We start from the raw sequence: 17670 nt of genomic DNA, 5'->3' as shown, positions 1-17670 counted from the left end.
TTGATTTATATGGTACACTTCTTATTAATATATGTTTATATGGTTGACCTAAACCTTATAAGGTATATTAACATATGTTTTTCTTTAGATAATGATCTTTTCTTACTTGAAAGAGAATGTTGATTTTGTAGTTGTGGAGCATGCTAGTTATTGTTGCTCATCTAAATATGATGGTAGAAATATCATTATGATTCAATATTGTCAAGTTGAAGGTATAGTTCCACAAACCATTGTTTTAAAACTTATGACCATATTGCAAAAACTAAGTTGTTAGCTTGATAAGCATTCTAAATATATATATATATTTTCCCAATAATATTTAGAATGAGTCGTAATGAAACAGTAAATTTGTTTGTCTTGTGACATGTAAATCATTGATTCAAATCATGGAAATATTATATTTGTTTATGATGATAAAAGTGATAATAAAGTTGCATACATTTATTCTCCCTAAACCTCACTGAATGAGAACCTCCTACAATGTATAGTTGATCCTAAATGTTGGTCGGGTCATTTATTGCCCTTTACCCTGATTCAAATTGCTCATTACTTGTAGAGAAGACTCACTTAGTGTGTATATCTGTAAATGAAAGAGGACTTTGATTAGAAAATAATTTTGATATTCGTATTACATCAACATCATTTTGATAGCCATGTATGGAAGATTGGAAATAAAACTCACCTTCATTGTTTGTGTTGTTGCTTTGACCAAGTTGTTTGGATGTAGAAGACGACAACTCGTGCATATTCTGAACAAGAGGATCATTTAGAGAACGCTCTTGTTGACGTGACATACTACCTCTTTTCAGGTGAAGTCTGTATTTCTATTATAATCAATAAAATAATAAATCATCAAGGTTCCCTCAATAAAAAGATTATAGTTATATTAAAAAAAATATAAGTAAAGATTGAGAAAAAGGAAATATACATACTTGGAGATGACTAGCTACATGTTCATATGTGAGCTTTTCATCATTCATCAATTCAATAATTTTTTTAGGGGAAGCTTCTACAATCACAATAACACTATCATAAGGAACACACTTAATCACTTATATATATTAAATAAAGAAACACTTCATAGCATTGCATAAAACAAAATTGATAATTACATCATGATCTTCTCCTCCATTCTACTTATATTAAGGAAAAATAATCAAGAAAGTCTTGAATAATAAGAATGCTTTAAAATAATTTCTTATATCACATTATCTTGATCATAGAATATTGTTATTAGTCAAAAAAAATATTGCTCGATTATAATTTTTTAGTAAAAAAAGAAAGAAAGAAAGAAAGAAACAAGATTGAAGAAAGAAAAATGTTACATACTCATGCCCAATTGGTTTACAGCATCAAGAAACTTATTGTGAAGTTCTAAAGACCATACAAGTCTAACATTCTTCTTCTTCTTCTTAGTCTCATTCATCATCTTTTCAACAAACACGTTTTTTGCTCTTCTTGTTTTAAGAAAGAAACCTTTCTATGAGAGTGAGAGTGAAAATGAACGAAAAAAATGGATAATGTAAAGTATTCTGTTTACTTCTTTGTTTCTTTATAAAAGAACATGCAAGTATTTCTTTAAATTAATTAGTGATATGTTCAACTTCATTAATTAATTTTGATTTTTTTCCCTTAAACGAAATCTATATATCTATTTATTGTTAGTTGATTCTATTAAGATAATCACCAATATATTTGATTCATTTTTTCGGTACAAAAATTATATTGTAGATAGTCTCTCTAATTCAAATCTTGTCTTAAAGATTGTATATTGTTTATTTAAAAAAATTGTGTATTAGTTCGAAAGTAAATATTCTACCCCTATATATAATGCACTTAAATACTGAAAACTAGTTGATTGAATTTTTGTTATATCTTTTATTATCTATTAGTTAGATGGCTATTATTTATTAAATAGAATCTTATTTTTATCATTCAATTATGCAATTGTTATAATATTATCTTATTAGTGGTAGGATTATTCAAAAAGTTAATGAAAATTATTATTTTTTACCATAAGATTTTGTTCTAAGTGTAGGGTTTTGTATACTAGTCACACATAAAAAAAAAAGTTACATAACTCTTGAAGAGAAAATGCTTGGGTTGAAGATAACCATCCTCACATATTTATGCCCTTTCCTCTTGGGAAAAAGATAGAGGGAAAGCTTTAGAATTAAATAGGTTTTGACTTTTGTTGCCCAATTTTGATTGGTTTCATAAATTTTCTTTAGCTTTCACATACCATGTATGCACATGTTTAATGGCGGAAATGATTTTTTTGTTGGACATTTTGTCCATCCACAATACTCGAACTCGGGTTCTTGCTTAAGAGGAATCAAACATGTACCACTTGAACCAATGTCCGTTGGTAAATGGAAGCTAAAAATAAGGTAAGGGGCCAATATATAGGTTTTGCCTTAATTTTATTTTGTCATGCATTTACTTGCCTTATATGGTACACTTCTTATTACTATATGTTTATATGGTACGGTTGACTTAAACCTTATGAGGTATACTAACATGTTTTTTGCTTTAGATAATGATCTTTTCTTACTTGAAGGAGTATGTTGATTTTGTAGTTGTGGAGCATGCTAGTTATTGTTGCTTATCTAGATATGATGGTAGAAAAACCATTATGATTCAATATTATCCACAAACCTTGTTTTAAAACTTATGACCATATTGCAAAAACTAAGTTGTTAGCTTCATAGGCATTCTAAAAATATATATATTCCAATAATCTTCCAAGTAGAGGATGAGTGGTAACGCAACAATAAATTTGTTTGTCTTGTGACATGTAAATCATGGATTCAAATCATGGAAATGTTATATTTGTTTACGATGATAAAGTTGCATATATTTATCCTCCCGAAACCTCACTGAGTGAGAACCTTCTACAATGTATAGTTGTTTCTAATTATTTGTCATTAGTGTTGTTGAAGAATGACTTGTTAAGATGTTATTATCCTAACCCTGAACTTTTGTATGGAGGTGAGCATGTGATGGGAATGGTTTGTCCTTTACCTGCTCCTAAATATTGGTCGAATCATTTTTTTGAACTCGGATTCGACCTTAGACTCGAAGTTAACCCAACCCTAAAATGTCAACTGAATCAGTCTTTGAACCCGAACCTTAGACCCGATGAGCCTAACCCTATTCGGGTCTGATTATGATCGGACTAAACCAGGTGAACGAATAGGGTCGGGTCCTACTCACCTCGACTTTTGTATCCCTTGGAGGGCTTACTAGGATTGACATCAAGAATGTCTCTATAAAAACTAGTTCATCTATCAAATATCCCCTATTATTCTATGGGTGTGTTGTGCCACTACTATGGTTTGGTACAATTGAGAAAACATGTGGAAGGGAGGGAGAGGGAATATGAAAGTGTGTAAAGGTGCATAGGATTTGAAAATCTAAAGGTTATGGATCCATATAGACTTATTTTTATTTGCTATTCTAAAAAGAATATTATAATCTAACCTATCTAAACTTGTCCTAACAAAAAAAAAGCAATTCTTCAAAAAAGGTTTTATCCTAAAAACCATTAAATAAATGACTATAAAGTATAAACATTTTTGCCATAAAATTAACTTCTTCCAAAAAAAGGTTTTTTCCTTATAAGAACCATTTAAAAAAACATAACCAAAAATCTATAAAATATCATAAGCATTTATCTAAAAAAATTACTTTAACACATAACCCTAACCAAACACAATGGTAATCAACTCAATCCAAAAAACGAATCCCAAAAATCCATTTTGAACACTGTTTTTTAAAAATAATCTGAAAAATCCCTCAAATCCAAAGCAAACATATTTGTTTATTTAAAAATATTGATAAATAACTGTTTCTAAATGTGTTCAATGTTATACATAGTCGGTCCTAAACCTAGGTAAAATGTGAAGGTTTTGTTAAACAGTTGACAACCACCATAAAGTCTTGTCGAATTTCTAGGATAGCTGACATCAACTAACACGATAAAGGCTTGATTGTTTTTGTATTTATATATCTCCAACGTTTGGCAACTATGTAAAAACACACAAAATGCAACTCATGCCTTGTTCCTTAATCTAAGTCAAGTAGTGATATTCCTATATACCCCATTATTTACACTTTACCCTTATCTCTTCCTATCACATTTCTTCCTTATCCCTTCCTATATATCTCTCTTCCCTACATCTTCTAAACCTAAAAACAAAGAATATGAGAATAATTTTTCATCTAAGTCTAGATTTTAGATGATCACAACCCAAAAGGTTTTTGGCAGTTCATAGCACAGAAAAGAGCATAGCTTGACTAATGAAAATAATGCAAATCCACCATCTATCTAGAACTTCAAAAAAACACAGGACTAGATTTCTATTTAAACTGTCTTTGTATTATTTGGCTGATTTCTATATATCCACATAGAAAATATATATATATATGAAGCTAAGAATGAGGGAGATTTATACATATAGCCAGCCAAAAATTCATGGTCACATTGGAGCAGCAAAATCTCATCAACCTCACTGAACCTGTTTCTAATAATTGAAGTTCGCTATGGAATAATTATATAATGAAAAAAAGGCATAACTCTGAAAAAGTAAACCAGTCTCCATGTCTAGCAAAAACAATGCCAAGCCTACTTACTTGCCTTTTGCGGCTTCGCATCTCCTTCAACTGAATCCTCAGAAGCTTTCATTGCTTCAGCAGTCATAAGAGCAACGGCGGCCCTTTGAATTGCTGCATCCGCTATACTCTGCATTACAAGAGCCCTTTGTCTCATAAACTTGGCCCTGTTACGTGCATGCTGAGCAGCAGCGGAGGCGTCGCGCAATTTAAACTCTTCAAGCTCTGAACCATCCAAGTGTTCACTCCCATCCCTCTGAGGGCCATCCGGTAGGTGCTGCCTATTAAACCCATTCCGCTTCCCTGATGCCGACATTCTCTGACTATAAGAAGCCTTGAACTGTGAATCATTGTGATACATAAATGGTGCAAATTTGTTGGAATTGCCCTTTCGGAATTTTGGGACAGGATTTCTGTAGTACCCATCATTGCTCATAGAGTAATATCTCATGTTGTCAGCATCCTTCGGTGAGAATACCCTCAATGACGAATCATCCAAAGAATCATAACTAAGGCCTGGGTATTTAAACTTTTCATCACCAAAGGCAAAGCCTGATGAAAGTCTTCTTCCTGTATTTACAATAATCCGATGTAAGGAGAAAGTTCCGATTTTGTTAAAATGTAATAACTAAAATTATCAGCTTGTAAGTTGTAAACCAACTACTCACCGAAAGTGTGAAAGCCATCCTGATATAGACTACTGTTTGTATGCCTAGAGAGTGAAACTCTCTTTTGTGATCGATGTTTTAATCCCTTGTTCAGTAGTTTCAAACCCCTTGGTTTCATACAGAAAGCAAACATGGGTGGCTTCTCCAAGGTTGCAACCTCATTTAGGCCTCCATTACCGGGGTTGTTATTCTTACTCAGGGCTACTTCCCACTCTTTCACTTGTTTTTGATATCTTTTCCATAGAGGTGGCTGAACAGAACATAAGAAAGAGTTAAAATTTCAAACAAACAATAAGCAAGCAAACTCATCATGTACACAAGCAACTTGCGCAGGATCGACTACAACCATCGATTTAACAGCCAGCAACATTGAAATCATACAAAGCACCCTACTTTAACAATTAACAACAATGATCAGGCCTTATCATAATAGGTGGTGTTATTGTAATATAAAGATCAATAGCAGAGTTATAATATCACTGGCTGGATACAATAATCTCGTAAAATTACCAAGCATGGAATTCTTATGCAAATTCAATCTTTATTAGCAATGTCTATTTCTATGGTAGATGGTAGTATTTATTGTGCATTAAACATATTTCTTATTTAAAAAAATTGTGTATTAGTTCGAAAGTAAATATTCTACCCCTATATATAATGCACTTAAATACTGAAAACTAGTTGATTGAATTTTTGTTATATCTTTTATTATCTATTAGTTAGATGGCTATTATTTATTAAATAGAATCTTATTTTTATCATTCAATTATGCAATTGTTATAATATTATCTTATTAGTGGTAGGATTATTCAAAAAGTTAATGAAAATTATTATTTTTTACCATAAGATTTTGTTCTAAGTGTAGGGTTTTGTATACTAGTCACACATAAAAAAAAAAGTTACATAACTCTTGAAGAGAAAATGCTTGGGTTGAAGATAACCATCCTCACATATTTATGCCCTTTCCTCTTGGGAAAAAGATAGAGGGAAAGCTTTAGAATTAAATAGGTTTTGACTTTTGTTGCCCAATTTTGATTGGTTTCATAAATTTTCTTTAGCTTTCACATACCATGTATGCACATGTTTAATGGCGGAAATGATTTTTTTGTTGGACATTTTGTCCATCCACAATACTCGAACTCGGGTTCTTGCTTAAGAGGAATCAAACATGTACCACTTGAACCAATGTCCGTTGGTAAATGGAAGCTAAAAATAAGGTAAGGGGCCAATATATAGGTTTTGCCTTAATTTTATTTTGTCATGCATTTACTTGCCTTATATGGTACACTTCTTATTACTATATGTTTATATGGTACGGTTGACTTAAACCTTATGAGGTATACTAACATGTTTTTTGCTTTAGATAATGATCTTTTCTTACTTGAAGGAGTATGTTGATTTTGTAGTTGTGGAGCATGCTAGTTATTGTTGCTTATCTAGATATGATGGTAGAAAAACCATTATGATTCAATATTATCCACAAACCTTGTTTTAAAACTTATGACCATATTGCAAAAACTAAGTTGTTAGCTTCATAGGCATTCTAAAAATATATATATTCCAATAATCTTCCAAGTAGAGGATGAGTGGTAACGCAACAATAAATTTGTTTGTCTTGTGACATGTAAATCATGGATTCAAATCATGGAAATGTTATATTTGTTTACGATGATAAAGTTGCATATATTTATCCTCCCGAAACCTCACTGAGTGAGAACCTTCTACAATGTATAGTTGTTTCTAATTATTTGTCATTAGTGTTGTTGAAGAATGACTTGTTAAGATGTTATTATCCTAACCCTGAACTTTTGTATGGAGGTGAGCATGTGATGGGAATGGTTTGTCCTTTACCTGCTCCTAAATATTGGTCGAATCATTTTTTTGAACTCGGATTCGACCTTAGACTCGAAGTTAACCCAACCCTAAAATGTCAACTGAATCAGTCTTTGAACCCGAACCTTAGACCCGATGAGCCTAACCCTATTCGGGTCTGATTATGATCGGACTAAACCAGGTGAACGAATAGGGTCGGGTCCTACTCACCTCGACTTTTGTATCCCTTGGAGGGCTTACTAGGATTGACATCAAGAATGTCTCTATAAAAACTAGTTCATCTATCAAATATCCCCTATTATTCTATGGGTGTGTTGTGCCACTACTATGGTTTGGTACAATTGAGAAAACATGTGGAAGGGAGGGAGAGGGAATATGAAAGTGTGTAAAGGTGCATAGGATTTGAAAATCTAAAGGTTATGGATCCATATAGACTTATTTTTATTTGCTATTCTAAAAAGAATATTATAATCTAACCTATCTAAACTTGTCCTAACAAAAAAAAAGCAATTCTTCAAAAAAGGTTTTATCCTAAAAACCATTAAATAAATGACTATAAAGTATAAACATTTTTGCCATAAAATTAACTTCTTCCAAAAAAAGGTTTTTTCCTTATAAGAACCATTTAAAAAAACATAACCAAAAATCTATAAAATATCATAAGCATTTATCTAAAAAAATTACTTTAACACATAACCCTAACCAAACACAATGGTAATCAACTCAATCCAAAAAACGAATCCCAAAAATCCATTTTGAACACTGTTTTTTAAAAATAATCTGAAAAATCCCTCAAATCCAAAGCAAACATATTTGTTTATTTAAAAATATTGATAAATAACTGTTTCTAAATGTGTTCAATGTTATACATAGTCGGTCCTAAACCTAGGTAAAATGTGAAGGTTTTGTTAAACAGTTGACAACCACCATAAAGTCTTGTCGAATTTCTAGGATAGCTGACATCAACTAACACGATAAAGGCTTGATTGTTTTTGTATTTATATATCTCCAACGTTTGGCAACTATGTAAAAACACACAAAATGCAACTCATGCCTTGTTCCTTAATCTAAGTCAAGTAGTGATATTCCTATATACCCCATTATTTACACTTTACCCTTATCTCTTCCTATCACATTTCTTCCTTATCCCTTCCTATATATCTCTCTTCCCTACATCTTCTAAACCTAAAAACAAAGAATATGAGAATAATTTTTCATCTAAGTCTAGATTTTAGATGATCACAACCCAAAAGGTTTTTGGCAGTTCATAGCACAGAAAAGAGCATAGCTTGACTAATGAAAATAATGCAAATCCACCATCTATCTAGAACTTCAAAAAAACACAGGACTAGATTTCTATTTAAACTGTCTTTGTATTATTTGGCTGATTTCTATATATCCACATAGAAAATATATATATATATGAAGCTAAGAATGAGGGAGATTTATACATATAGCCAGCCAAAAATTCATGGTCACATTGGAGCAGCAAAATCTCATCAACCTCACTGAACCTGTTTCTAATAATTGAAGTTCGCTATGGAATAATTATATAATGAAAAAAAGGCATAACTCTGAAAAAGTAAACCAGTCTCCATGTCTAGCAAAAACAATGCCAAGCCTACTTACTTGCCTTTTGCGGCTTCGCATCTCCTTCAACTGAATCCTCAGAAGCTTTCATTGCTTCAGCAGTCATAAGAGCAACGGCGGCCCTTTGAATTGCTGCATCCGCTATACTCTGCATTACAAGAGCCCTTTGTCTCATAAACTTGGCCCTGTTACGTGCATGCTGAGCAGCAGCGGAGGCGTCGCGCAATTTAAACTCTTCAAGCTCTGAACCATCCAAGTGTTCACTCCCATCCCTCTGAGGGCCATCCGGTAGGTGCTGCCTATTAAACCCATTCCGCTTCCCTGATGCCGACATTCTCTGACTATAAGAAGCCTTGAACTGTGAATCATTGTGATACATAAATGGTGCAAATTTGTTGGAATTGCCCTTTCGGAATTTTGGGACAGGATTTCTGTAGTACCCATCATTGCTCATAGAGTAATATCTCATGTTGTCAGCATCCTTCGGTGAGAATACCCTCAATGACGAATCATCCAAAGAATCATAACTAAGGCCTGGGTATTTAAACTTTTCATCACCAAAGGCAAAGCCTGATGAAAGTCTTCTTCCTGTATTTACAATAATCCGATGTAAGGAGAAAGTTCCGATTTTGTTAAAATGTAATAACTAAAATTATCAGCTTGTAAGTTGTAAACCAACTACTCACCGAAAGTGTGAAAGCCATCCTGATATAGACTACTGTTTGTATGCCTAGAGAGTGAAACTCTCTTTTGTGATCGATGTTTTAATCCCTTGTTCAGTAGTTTCAAACCCCTTGGTTTCATACAGAAAGCAAACATGGGTGGCTTCTCCAAGGTTGCAACCTCATTTAGGCCTCCATTACCGGGGTTGTTATTCTTACTCAGGGCTACTTCCCACTCTTTCACTTGTTTTTGATATCTTTTCCATAGAGGTGGCTGAACAGAACATAAGAAAGAGTTAAAATTTCAAACAAACAATAAGCAAGCAAACTCATCATGTACACAAGCAACTTGCGCAGGATCGACTACAACCATCGATTTAACAGCCAGCAACATTGAAATCATACAAAGCACCCTACTTTAACAATTAACAACAATGATCAGGCCTTATCATAATAGGTGGTGTTATTGTAATATAAAGATCAATAGCAGAGTTATAATATCACTGGCTGGATACAATAATCTCGTAAAATTACCAAGCATGGAATTCTTATGCAAATTCAATCTTTATTAGCAATGTCTATTTCTATGGTAGATGGTAGTATTTATTGTGCATTAAACATATTTCTTAATTTTTTTGTATAGTTAGGAATTCCAGAGAATAGTCATGGTTTTAATCTGGATTCGTAGAAGCCATTAATAGCATAAAAACCATCTTAATTGTTAATTAGAAAACCAAATAACAAGTGTCACTATTCAATGGCTCAAAACACTTGGCCTTAGATTCAGAAGGCCTCCAAGACATCCTCCTCTCCAATTATATAACGAAAGCTAGCATTTCAATTCTTATGAAATCATTGAATGGAATCAGAGACATATTCCTAAACCAAAATGATTGAAACATGAATACGAAGGGCGGTTTGGATGGTACCTGAAAGTGCCGTATTAAAGCCATTCCCTTCTTCTGCCTTTTCTTCTGCCAATGGTCATAAATGATTTTGACTAAACACAAAGGTCCAACGTTAACCATGAGTTCCTCTATTTCATTAGGAGTAAACTCGTCACGCTTCTGAGCATATGCAGCTTTTTCAAACAAGTCCATTGTCTTCTCAAACATCTCCTCAGAGATCCCATTCAAGTCACAGTTATCTTTTTCAGAATTTTGAATGTTTGAAATCCACTGCTCATCATCACTATCCATGTCATAAAGGACACGCAATGGATCCAGAGCCATCTCAGAATCTGTTTCAACCTGTCGGAAATAGTTACAGCTCCTAACATAAGAAACTTCAGGTCCATCGTCATCATTCTCTTCTTTTAAGTGAACGCCAGGAATAGGTATGTTTTTAACTGAAGCAGCACGGATATTCCGATTGTAGCATTCCTCATACAACACCTTGAAAAGAGCCCACTGACTCCGATCAGGAAATTCCAAGGTCCAATCCTTCCCTCCTTTCCACGTCATAGCATGTGAGTAACGATTTATTGATCCAGGCTGCAAAACCTGATTTGCTTTGTATGAATATATTGTAGTTCCTAAATTTTTTACAGCAAGTTTCCACTCATTATCGTCAAGCAATTCGAGTACAACTTCGGACCTGGATTCTCTCCATCCTTTATCACCAGCTGTAATCAACACATTTGCATCACAAGATATGGATTCAAAATACTTTTCGGGGACCCTAGCAGCATCCGGTGATTTCTTCTCACTAGCCTTTATAATTCGTTTGTGAGAAAGCACTTTCTGATTATGGTTTTTGTACCTTGAACTAAACTCATAACCTGCAAATGGCACTGAATACGATACTTGCCTCCGCGGCTTTCTTGGTCCAACACTAAATTCACTGTAAAAAGAGTCGGCCTTGCCAACAGACCACCCAGGTGATAACAAGGAATTGCTCCTGTTCCGGTGCCAAGAACTTCTGGGAGCAGTTAGATTGGGTCTTGGAATGACACCTCCATCAATGTTCCTAGAGAAATCAGGAGAATTTTGAACAACATGTAAGTCACCATTAACAGGTTTCTCAAATTGAGGAATTTGAACACTGAGATTACAAAAATGGGAACCATCAGCAGCCTTATCCTTGTGAATTGAAGAACATAAAGGTAAAGAACTGAGCTCTAACCTTGAGGGATGAGATTGCCACTCGGAAATAGTACCATGCCTCTCAGAACCATGGGAAATAGAAGTTACAGCACCACTTAAATCAATGTCCTTGTATTTTTCAGAGACAATTTGATCGCTGCAGGTCGATGAACCAATTACCTGATCTAACTCAGCACAACATTGTTCATCAACAGCAGCACCTTTTGACAAAGTCATCATATCATTCTTCAGATTAATGCTAGGACAGTCATCTTCCACCAAACCAAACTCTTCCTGGACATCTATTGGTGCATGATCACAAAAGTTTATACGAGCTGCAGACTGCTTCATCAGCAAGTTAAGATGCAAACTGAGAAATAATGCAGGAGCAGCAGCAAAAGAAAGAGCAAATGGAGGAAATTTCCTCTCAATGGCATCTACAGACTGATGTTCGAGTTGAGTGGAAACTTTGGAACCACCCATAATGTAAATTCCTTGCCTGCTACTCTTCTGCCTAACCTGTTCTTTCAGAAGCTGCATGATTTGATTAAAGAAAACACCCAACATAAGTAAACTTGCAGACAGTTTTGGAAACATTGACGAGATAAATATTGAATTATGAGAATGAATGTTCAATATGGCAAATTATAAATCCTTAAAATTGGTTAAGGCTATGCAATTACCAAATAGGAAATATAGAAAATGAGAATAAGTACCTTGACCGAGGTGGGATCACTGATGGAAGTCATTGGAAACCGGTGTGATCCATTTTGAAGTGCCTGGATGTTATCATATGTGCATTCAGCGAGAGGGAGCTGCTTACTGAGTAGGCAATGTTTCTTAAGCTTGGAATCCAAGGAAATCCACTTTTTTGAGTTCTTCAATTTAGAGAAACTATAGAATGCAAACACAAGTGGTTTCTTAATCAGCTGAAGACTGGAAAACTTGAATCCAATAGATGTAAGTGGCCACTGCAAGTCAACAGGATTCCCTTGGGGAGCAGGTTGGTGAAATACCCTAAGGACCAAAAAGATAAAGGCAACAGCCGTATTCAGGCAGCCTTCAAATAATACAAACCTCAACCCAACCACATTGTCAACAAATAGCATCTCCAAAGAAACTCTTGGCCACTTTGTCACAACTGTGCCGTAGTTATGCAGCAAACCAGCACCAAGCAACCACAAACTCTCCGATTCAAAAGAACAGTTCAGCACCAAACGTATTGGAAAGTTTAAGTCAAACCTGAATGTTGATGACTTCATGTCCCAAAATATTTTTGGAACTCCTGCCTTGTACGTGAAGCACAATGGTCCCTCAATCTCAACCCTCCCGCCACTTGGTTCACTAACCACAGGTATTGGAGCTGCCCTTCGAAACCTCTTTCTAAAATATACAATATGTGGTTTGCCATCTTTAGTGTGAGCGGCTCTTTGCAATGGAGACTTCTCCCTAAGACTTTCTGACTTATCTTGTGATACAGGATCGCAGGACAGATTGTTTTTAGCATCCCCCAAGGAACCCTTTGCTAAATGTCTCTTTACTCCAACAGATTCATCATATAATAATGATGTGTTTGTACATGGAGGTGTAACTTTACTTTTCTGCTTCTTGTTCCCATGAAAAGAAGAAGATTTAACCTGATGAGGAGACCGAGCCAACCATGAAATTATAGGCTCTGAGTCCATACCGCTCCCACAACTGCTATCATCCACAGTTGTTGCTTTTCCTTGCCTTTTATTTCTAGAATTGCTTCCATTTTCCTGATCAGAACTTCTACCCTTCGTTGAAGATCTTCTCCGCTTTGGATTTCCAGGAACTTCACTATGAAGTAATAGGAGCTTGAACCTCTCAGTTTGGAGATTAATCCATTCTTCATCTCGGTCATCATATTTGATATGGTAAAGCCTTTTCTCTTCATCATAGTCATTGACAAAGCCATAATACCAACTCTGATCCAAAGGCCAAAAAACTTTAATTCTCCTTTTCAGTAGCCAACATGCATCCACATCACCCAATGGAATATCGTAAAAATGGCGCCTCTTCTTTGGCATCAAGTTCCTGCCAGCAGTATCAACTGATGCTGATTCTGAATCCAGCTGAGACTTGGATCCATGATTAACAATATTCTCACTAGAAGATAGCAAAAAGGAGAAACCATTTGTTGATGGCAATCTAGAAGACTTGCTACTGGAAGAAAACCCGGTACAGCTTGGATCAAACCTTGAAGATAGCATCCGAGCTGCGTTCTCTTCAAGATTCTCCTCATCTTCATCTTGTTGTAAATCATCAGATAATTTACAACTATCAATCAATGGCTCGGCCTCCTTGGCAACACCACTTCTATCTGAAGCCAAAGTCTTTCTCTTTCTATCCTTCCTTCGCAACTTTTTTAAAGAGGAGACACTACTATTTACAAGAGGATGTGAGGCAAGATCCTCACCCCCCTTGAAACGCTGAAGTGAATTTGAATTACTGCTCCTTTTTTCCTTGAGCTCGTCAGGATTCTTCTTTTGTTTAATCTTCGAAGAATCAATCCTCTTGCGCATATCATCCCTACCTAACTTCGGCACCTGCTCACCACGGCCATTTTGACAATTAGGCAGCCCATTCCGATTTGCTGCTTCACAATCTTCGATTTTTTTCCTCTCACTCCTCTTCCGCGTCGGAACATGGACAAGGTTGTCGCGTAAACAAATAAAAACTCCATCGGTCCGACTACTACTACTCAACCCGGACTTCAATTCCCCCAAATCCTGCCTACCAGAACTCGGCTCTCCATCAAGCGTCTTCTTGATTCCACCATCAGCATTGTCTAATCTACTCAAAGACACTTCCTTTCTCACCTTCTTTCGCTTGTTCGTCTTCTCATCATCACCGCCATCACAACTATGGTCCCTCTTTAAGCTCTTCTTCTTTAGACTCTCCTTAGTTAATTGTGATTTATATAAACTTTTGAGATCCAAAGACCTTGATTTTTTAGTAATTGAAGTTTCAGTGAAGTTCTCTTCTCTACCATCCATTAATAATAATAATCAACAACAGTATAAACACCAAAACTAAAATTCTCTTAATTCTCAGCTTCCATGCATCTTTTTAAAAGATCTGTAACACACACAAAAATGAAGAAAAATCACAAAAAATGCTTCAAAAAACACAAAACTATGATCATATAAACCTAATCCCAAAATGTATATATCTTACTGCATTCAACAAAACAAAACCAAAATCATTCAAAATTCACACACATACCTGAACAAACAAACCAGGAATTGCAAGGATCACGAGCTGAAAATCATGAATTAAGGTTTGGCAAATTCTAGTTCGGCGATTTGAAACCCTAACGGAACCCTCAATTTTGAAAATTCCCAATTTCTTATGCTTAACAAATGCTAGGGTTTTCTATTCGGTTCTAACAAGTAAGAGTGGGTTTTTGATCAAAAAAAAAATCAGATATTTTTTTGCATGGAAATGGAAAACGGTTTGTTTGACACGTGGCACGATTCTCTCCGTTGGATCAGAAATCATGTGTGAGAATCATGATCCTGTGTAACCAGGTGTAGGGTAACCAGGTGTAGGGTAACCAGGTTCAGATGAATGTAAGTGAAGTTAATGAATTTTCACTGCTGTGTGTTTTGACAATTCTAACCCTTCTTTTTAGTCAAATTTCGGATCTGCCATCATTGTTTTTTTTAAGGTTTCAGGCTTAGTTGTATTAGTTGCTGTTGGGACACGTGTCACACTTTTTGTCACAATAAGTTATACATGTGTAGTTGTGTGATTCATGTGTGTTTTTTTTGGCTGAAAAGTGCACGTGTCTTATGAAGATTCATGTTTTTTTTTGTTTCTGTGTATATATATTTCTCTAGATTATGTTGCTGCAATGTTTAGATTCACTGAATGGTTTTATTTAATGAAATTAATGAAACTTTAATGGATGAGTTTTTAAATTCATATGATCATTTTCTCCTTTTTTTGATTAGGGGTTGTTGGTGGAATGGTTTTGTTGTATGAAATTTTTGAAGGACTTAGTTTTAATGAATAGATTATGGATATTTTTCATTTAATGCAGGTGAATATATCTAATTGGTAGTTAATGTTTTCCAATTGAAATTAAAGAATATGGAAGTGTTTAATGTTATAATTAAAGGTAAAAAATGAGTCGAGTCGAACTTGATTCAGCTCACATTAAAATTTATACAGTAGAGATTGTCTACATGTATATGAAATTTTTGAAGGATTTAATTTGGTGGGTTGATTGTAGATGTTTTTTCATCTAATGTAGGTGAATTATACATATCTAATTGGTAATTAATGTTTTCCAATTGAAATTAAAGAATATGGAAGTGTTTAATGTTATAATTAAGGATAAAAATGAGTCGAGTCGAACTTGATTTAGCTCACATCAACTCGTTAAGGAATAGATCGAATCAAGTTTGATATCGAATATAATTATTTTTTCAAGTTAAGTTTGGTTCAATTAAAGTTCACGAACTTTCGAGCAAAATAATAAGCTCAAATTGATGTCTCTCCTCAAAATAAATTTAAAAGGCCTACAAGGTGTTGATAGATTATACATATACATGTATAAACAGCTTGTGAATATTAATAATAAATGTAGTTATCGATTAAAGTTTATATAGTAAAGATTGTCTACATGTATATGAAATTTTTAAAGGGTTTAATTTAGTGAGTTGATTGTGGATGTTTTTTCATCCAACGTAGATGAATGATACATATCTAATTAGTAATTAATGTTTTTCAATTAAAGTTAAAGAATATTGAAGTGTTTAATGTTAGAATTAAGGGTGTAAATGAGTTGAACGAACTTGATTCATCTCACATCGACTCGTTGAGAATTAGTTTGTGTCGAGTTTAATGTCTAACAATTTTTTTCAGGTCAAAGTCGACTCAATTAAAATTCATAAACTTTAGTACGAACTCAAATTTAAGCTGTTTATTAACATAGGTTTAGAAGGCCTAAAATGTATTGATGGATTATAAGTATACATATATTGAAAGTTTGTGAATGTTAATAATAAATATAGTTACTTTAAATTTTATGGAGTAAAGATTTATACATGTATATATAGGAAGTGATTTAGTTAAGAACAAATTTCAATATGAAAAAATGAGAACAATTAATATGTATCATTGTATGTCATTTCAATTGTCAGGATTAAAATATAAGCACACATAAGTTATCATATCACTAACTTTTAATCTTAATCATCTATGTATTTTTTCTCTAAATTAGGTTACTCTAATGTTAGATTCAGTAGATATTTCTAGTATTAACATGAATTTGTTATAATTCAAATGATCATTTTCTCTCCCTTGTTTGATGGGGGTTGTTAGTGAAATGATATTTGTCTAATTGTTAATGTTTTTCAATTGAAATTAAAGAATATTAAAGTGTTTAATGTTATAATTAATTGTGGAAATGAGTCAAGTCGAATATGATTCAGGTCACATCAACTTGTTAAGGATTGATTCAAGTTGAGTTTGATATCAAACTATTTTTCAGGTCAAATTCGACTGAACTAAAGTTCATAAACTTTCGAGTTGATTAATGAGCTCAAATTTTTGTCGGTCATCAATATAAATTTAAAGTTTGTGAATATTAATAATACAGGTGATTATTGTTTAAAACTTATATAGTAAATATTGTCTCTATATATATATATATATATATATATATATATATATATATATATTGAAAATAATTTTCAGTATGTGCAATTAATATGTACCATTAAATGTTATACCAATCGTGAAGATTAAATTATAAGGAAACAACTTTTTTTCAGGTGATTATATTAGTATTAACGAACTTTTAATTTAAAGTATATATGTACTGATTTACTATTCTCATAATTTTTATATAAGAATTTGTCATAATTTAAATGATTATTTTCTCCCCCTTTTGATTGGAGGTTGTTGGTGTAATGGTTTTGTTATATGAAACTTTTTGAAGGATTTAGATGTTTTTTCATTGAATTTAGGTGAATGATTCTATTTGGTAATTAATGTTTTTCAATTGAAAATAAAGACTATTAAAGTGTTTAATGTTATAATTGATGATGGAAATAAGTTGAGTTGAATTTGATTTAGTTTACATCGACTCATTAAGGATTGACTCGAGCTGAGTTTAATGTCGAACTATTTTTTTAGTTCAAGTTTGGATTAATTAAAATTTACGAACTTTCGAGTAAATTAATA

The 17670-nt window shown here is 33.6% G+C and overlaps 1 protein-coding gene across 2 annotated transcripts; it reads right to left on the bottom strand.

The window, feature by feature from the left end:
- Nucleotides 4364-14918, bottom strand: LOC109344446. 2 transcript variants are annotated; one of them, XM_019583254.1, is made up of 8 exons: nucleotides 14701-14918; nucleotides 12168-14553; nucleotides 11492-11985; nucleotides 10297-11410; nucleotides 9392-9641; nucleotides 8770-9293; nucleotides 7480-7484; nucleotides 4364-4706 (listed from the first exon to the last, which is right to left on the bottom strand). In XM_019583254.1, the coding sequence occupies exons 2-8, from the start codon at nucleotides 14469-14471 to the stop codon at nucleotides 4628-4630; spliced, it is 4770 nt and encodes a 1589-aa protein (XP_019438799.1). In that variant the 5' UTR covers nucleotides 14472-14553; nucleotides 14701-14918; the 3' UTR covers nucleotides 4364-4627. The 2 variants fall into 2 exon arrangements, with proteins under 2 accessions (XP_019438799.1, XP_019438798.1); XM_019583253.1 differs by lacking the exons at nucleotides 4364-4706; nucleotides 7480-7484 and having other exon boundaries at nucleotides 8473-9293; nucleotides 10297-11985; nucleotides 14701-14916.

This window comes from Lupinus angustifolius, chromosome LG03 (genome assembly GCF_001865875.1).
Source record: "Lupinus angustifolius cultivar Tanjil chromosome LG03, LupAngTanjil_v1.0, whole genome shotgun sequence".
NCBI lineage: Eukaryota > Viridiplantae > Streptophyta > Magnoliopsida > Fabales > Fabaceae > Lupinus > Lupinus angustifolius.
The sequence above is the reverse complement of the archived record's forward strand: the minus strand, read 5'-3'. Positions and strand labels throughout refer to the sequence as shown.

Coding starts and splice junctions, on each gene's coding strand:
- LOC109344446 (XM_019583253.1), bottom strand. CDS start 14,471: ATGGATGGTAGAGAAGAGAACTTCACTGAAACTTCAATTACTAAAAAA. Junction 11,986..12,167: donor GTGATCCCACCTCGGTCAAG/GTACTTATTCTC, acceptor CAAATCATGCAG/CTTCTGAAAGAACAGGTTAG. Junction 9,642..10,296: donor CTTTAATACGGCACTTTCAG/GTACCATCCAAA, acceptor TGTTCTGTTCAG/CCACCTCTATGGAAAAGATA.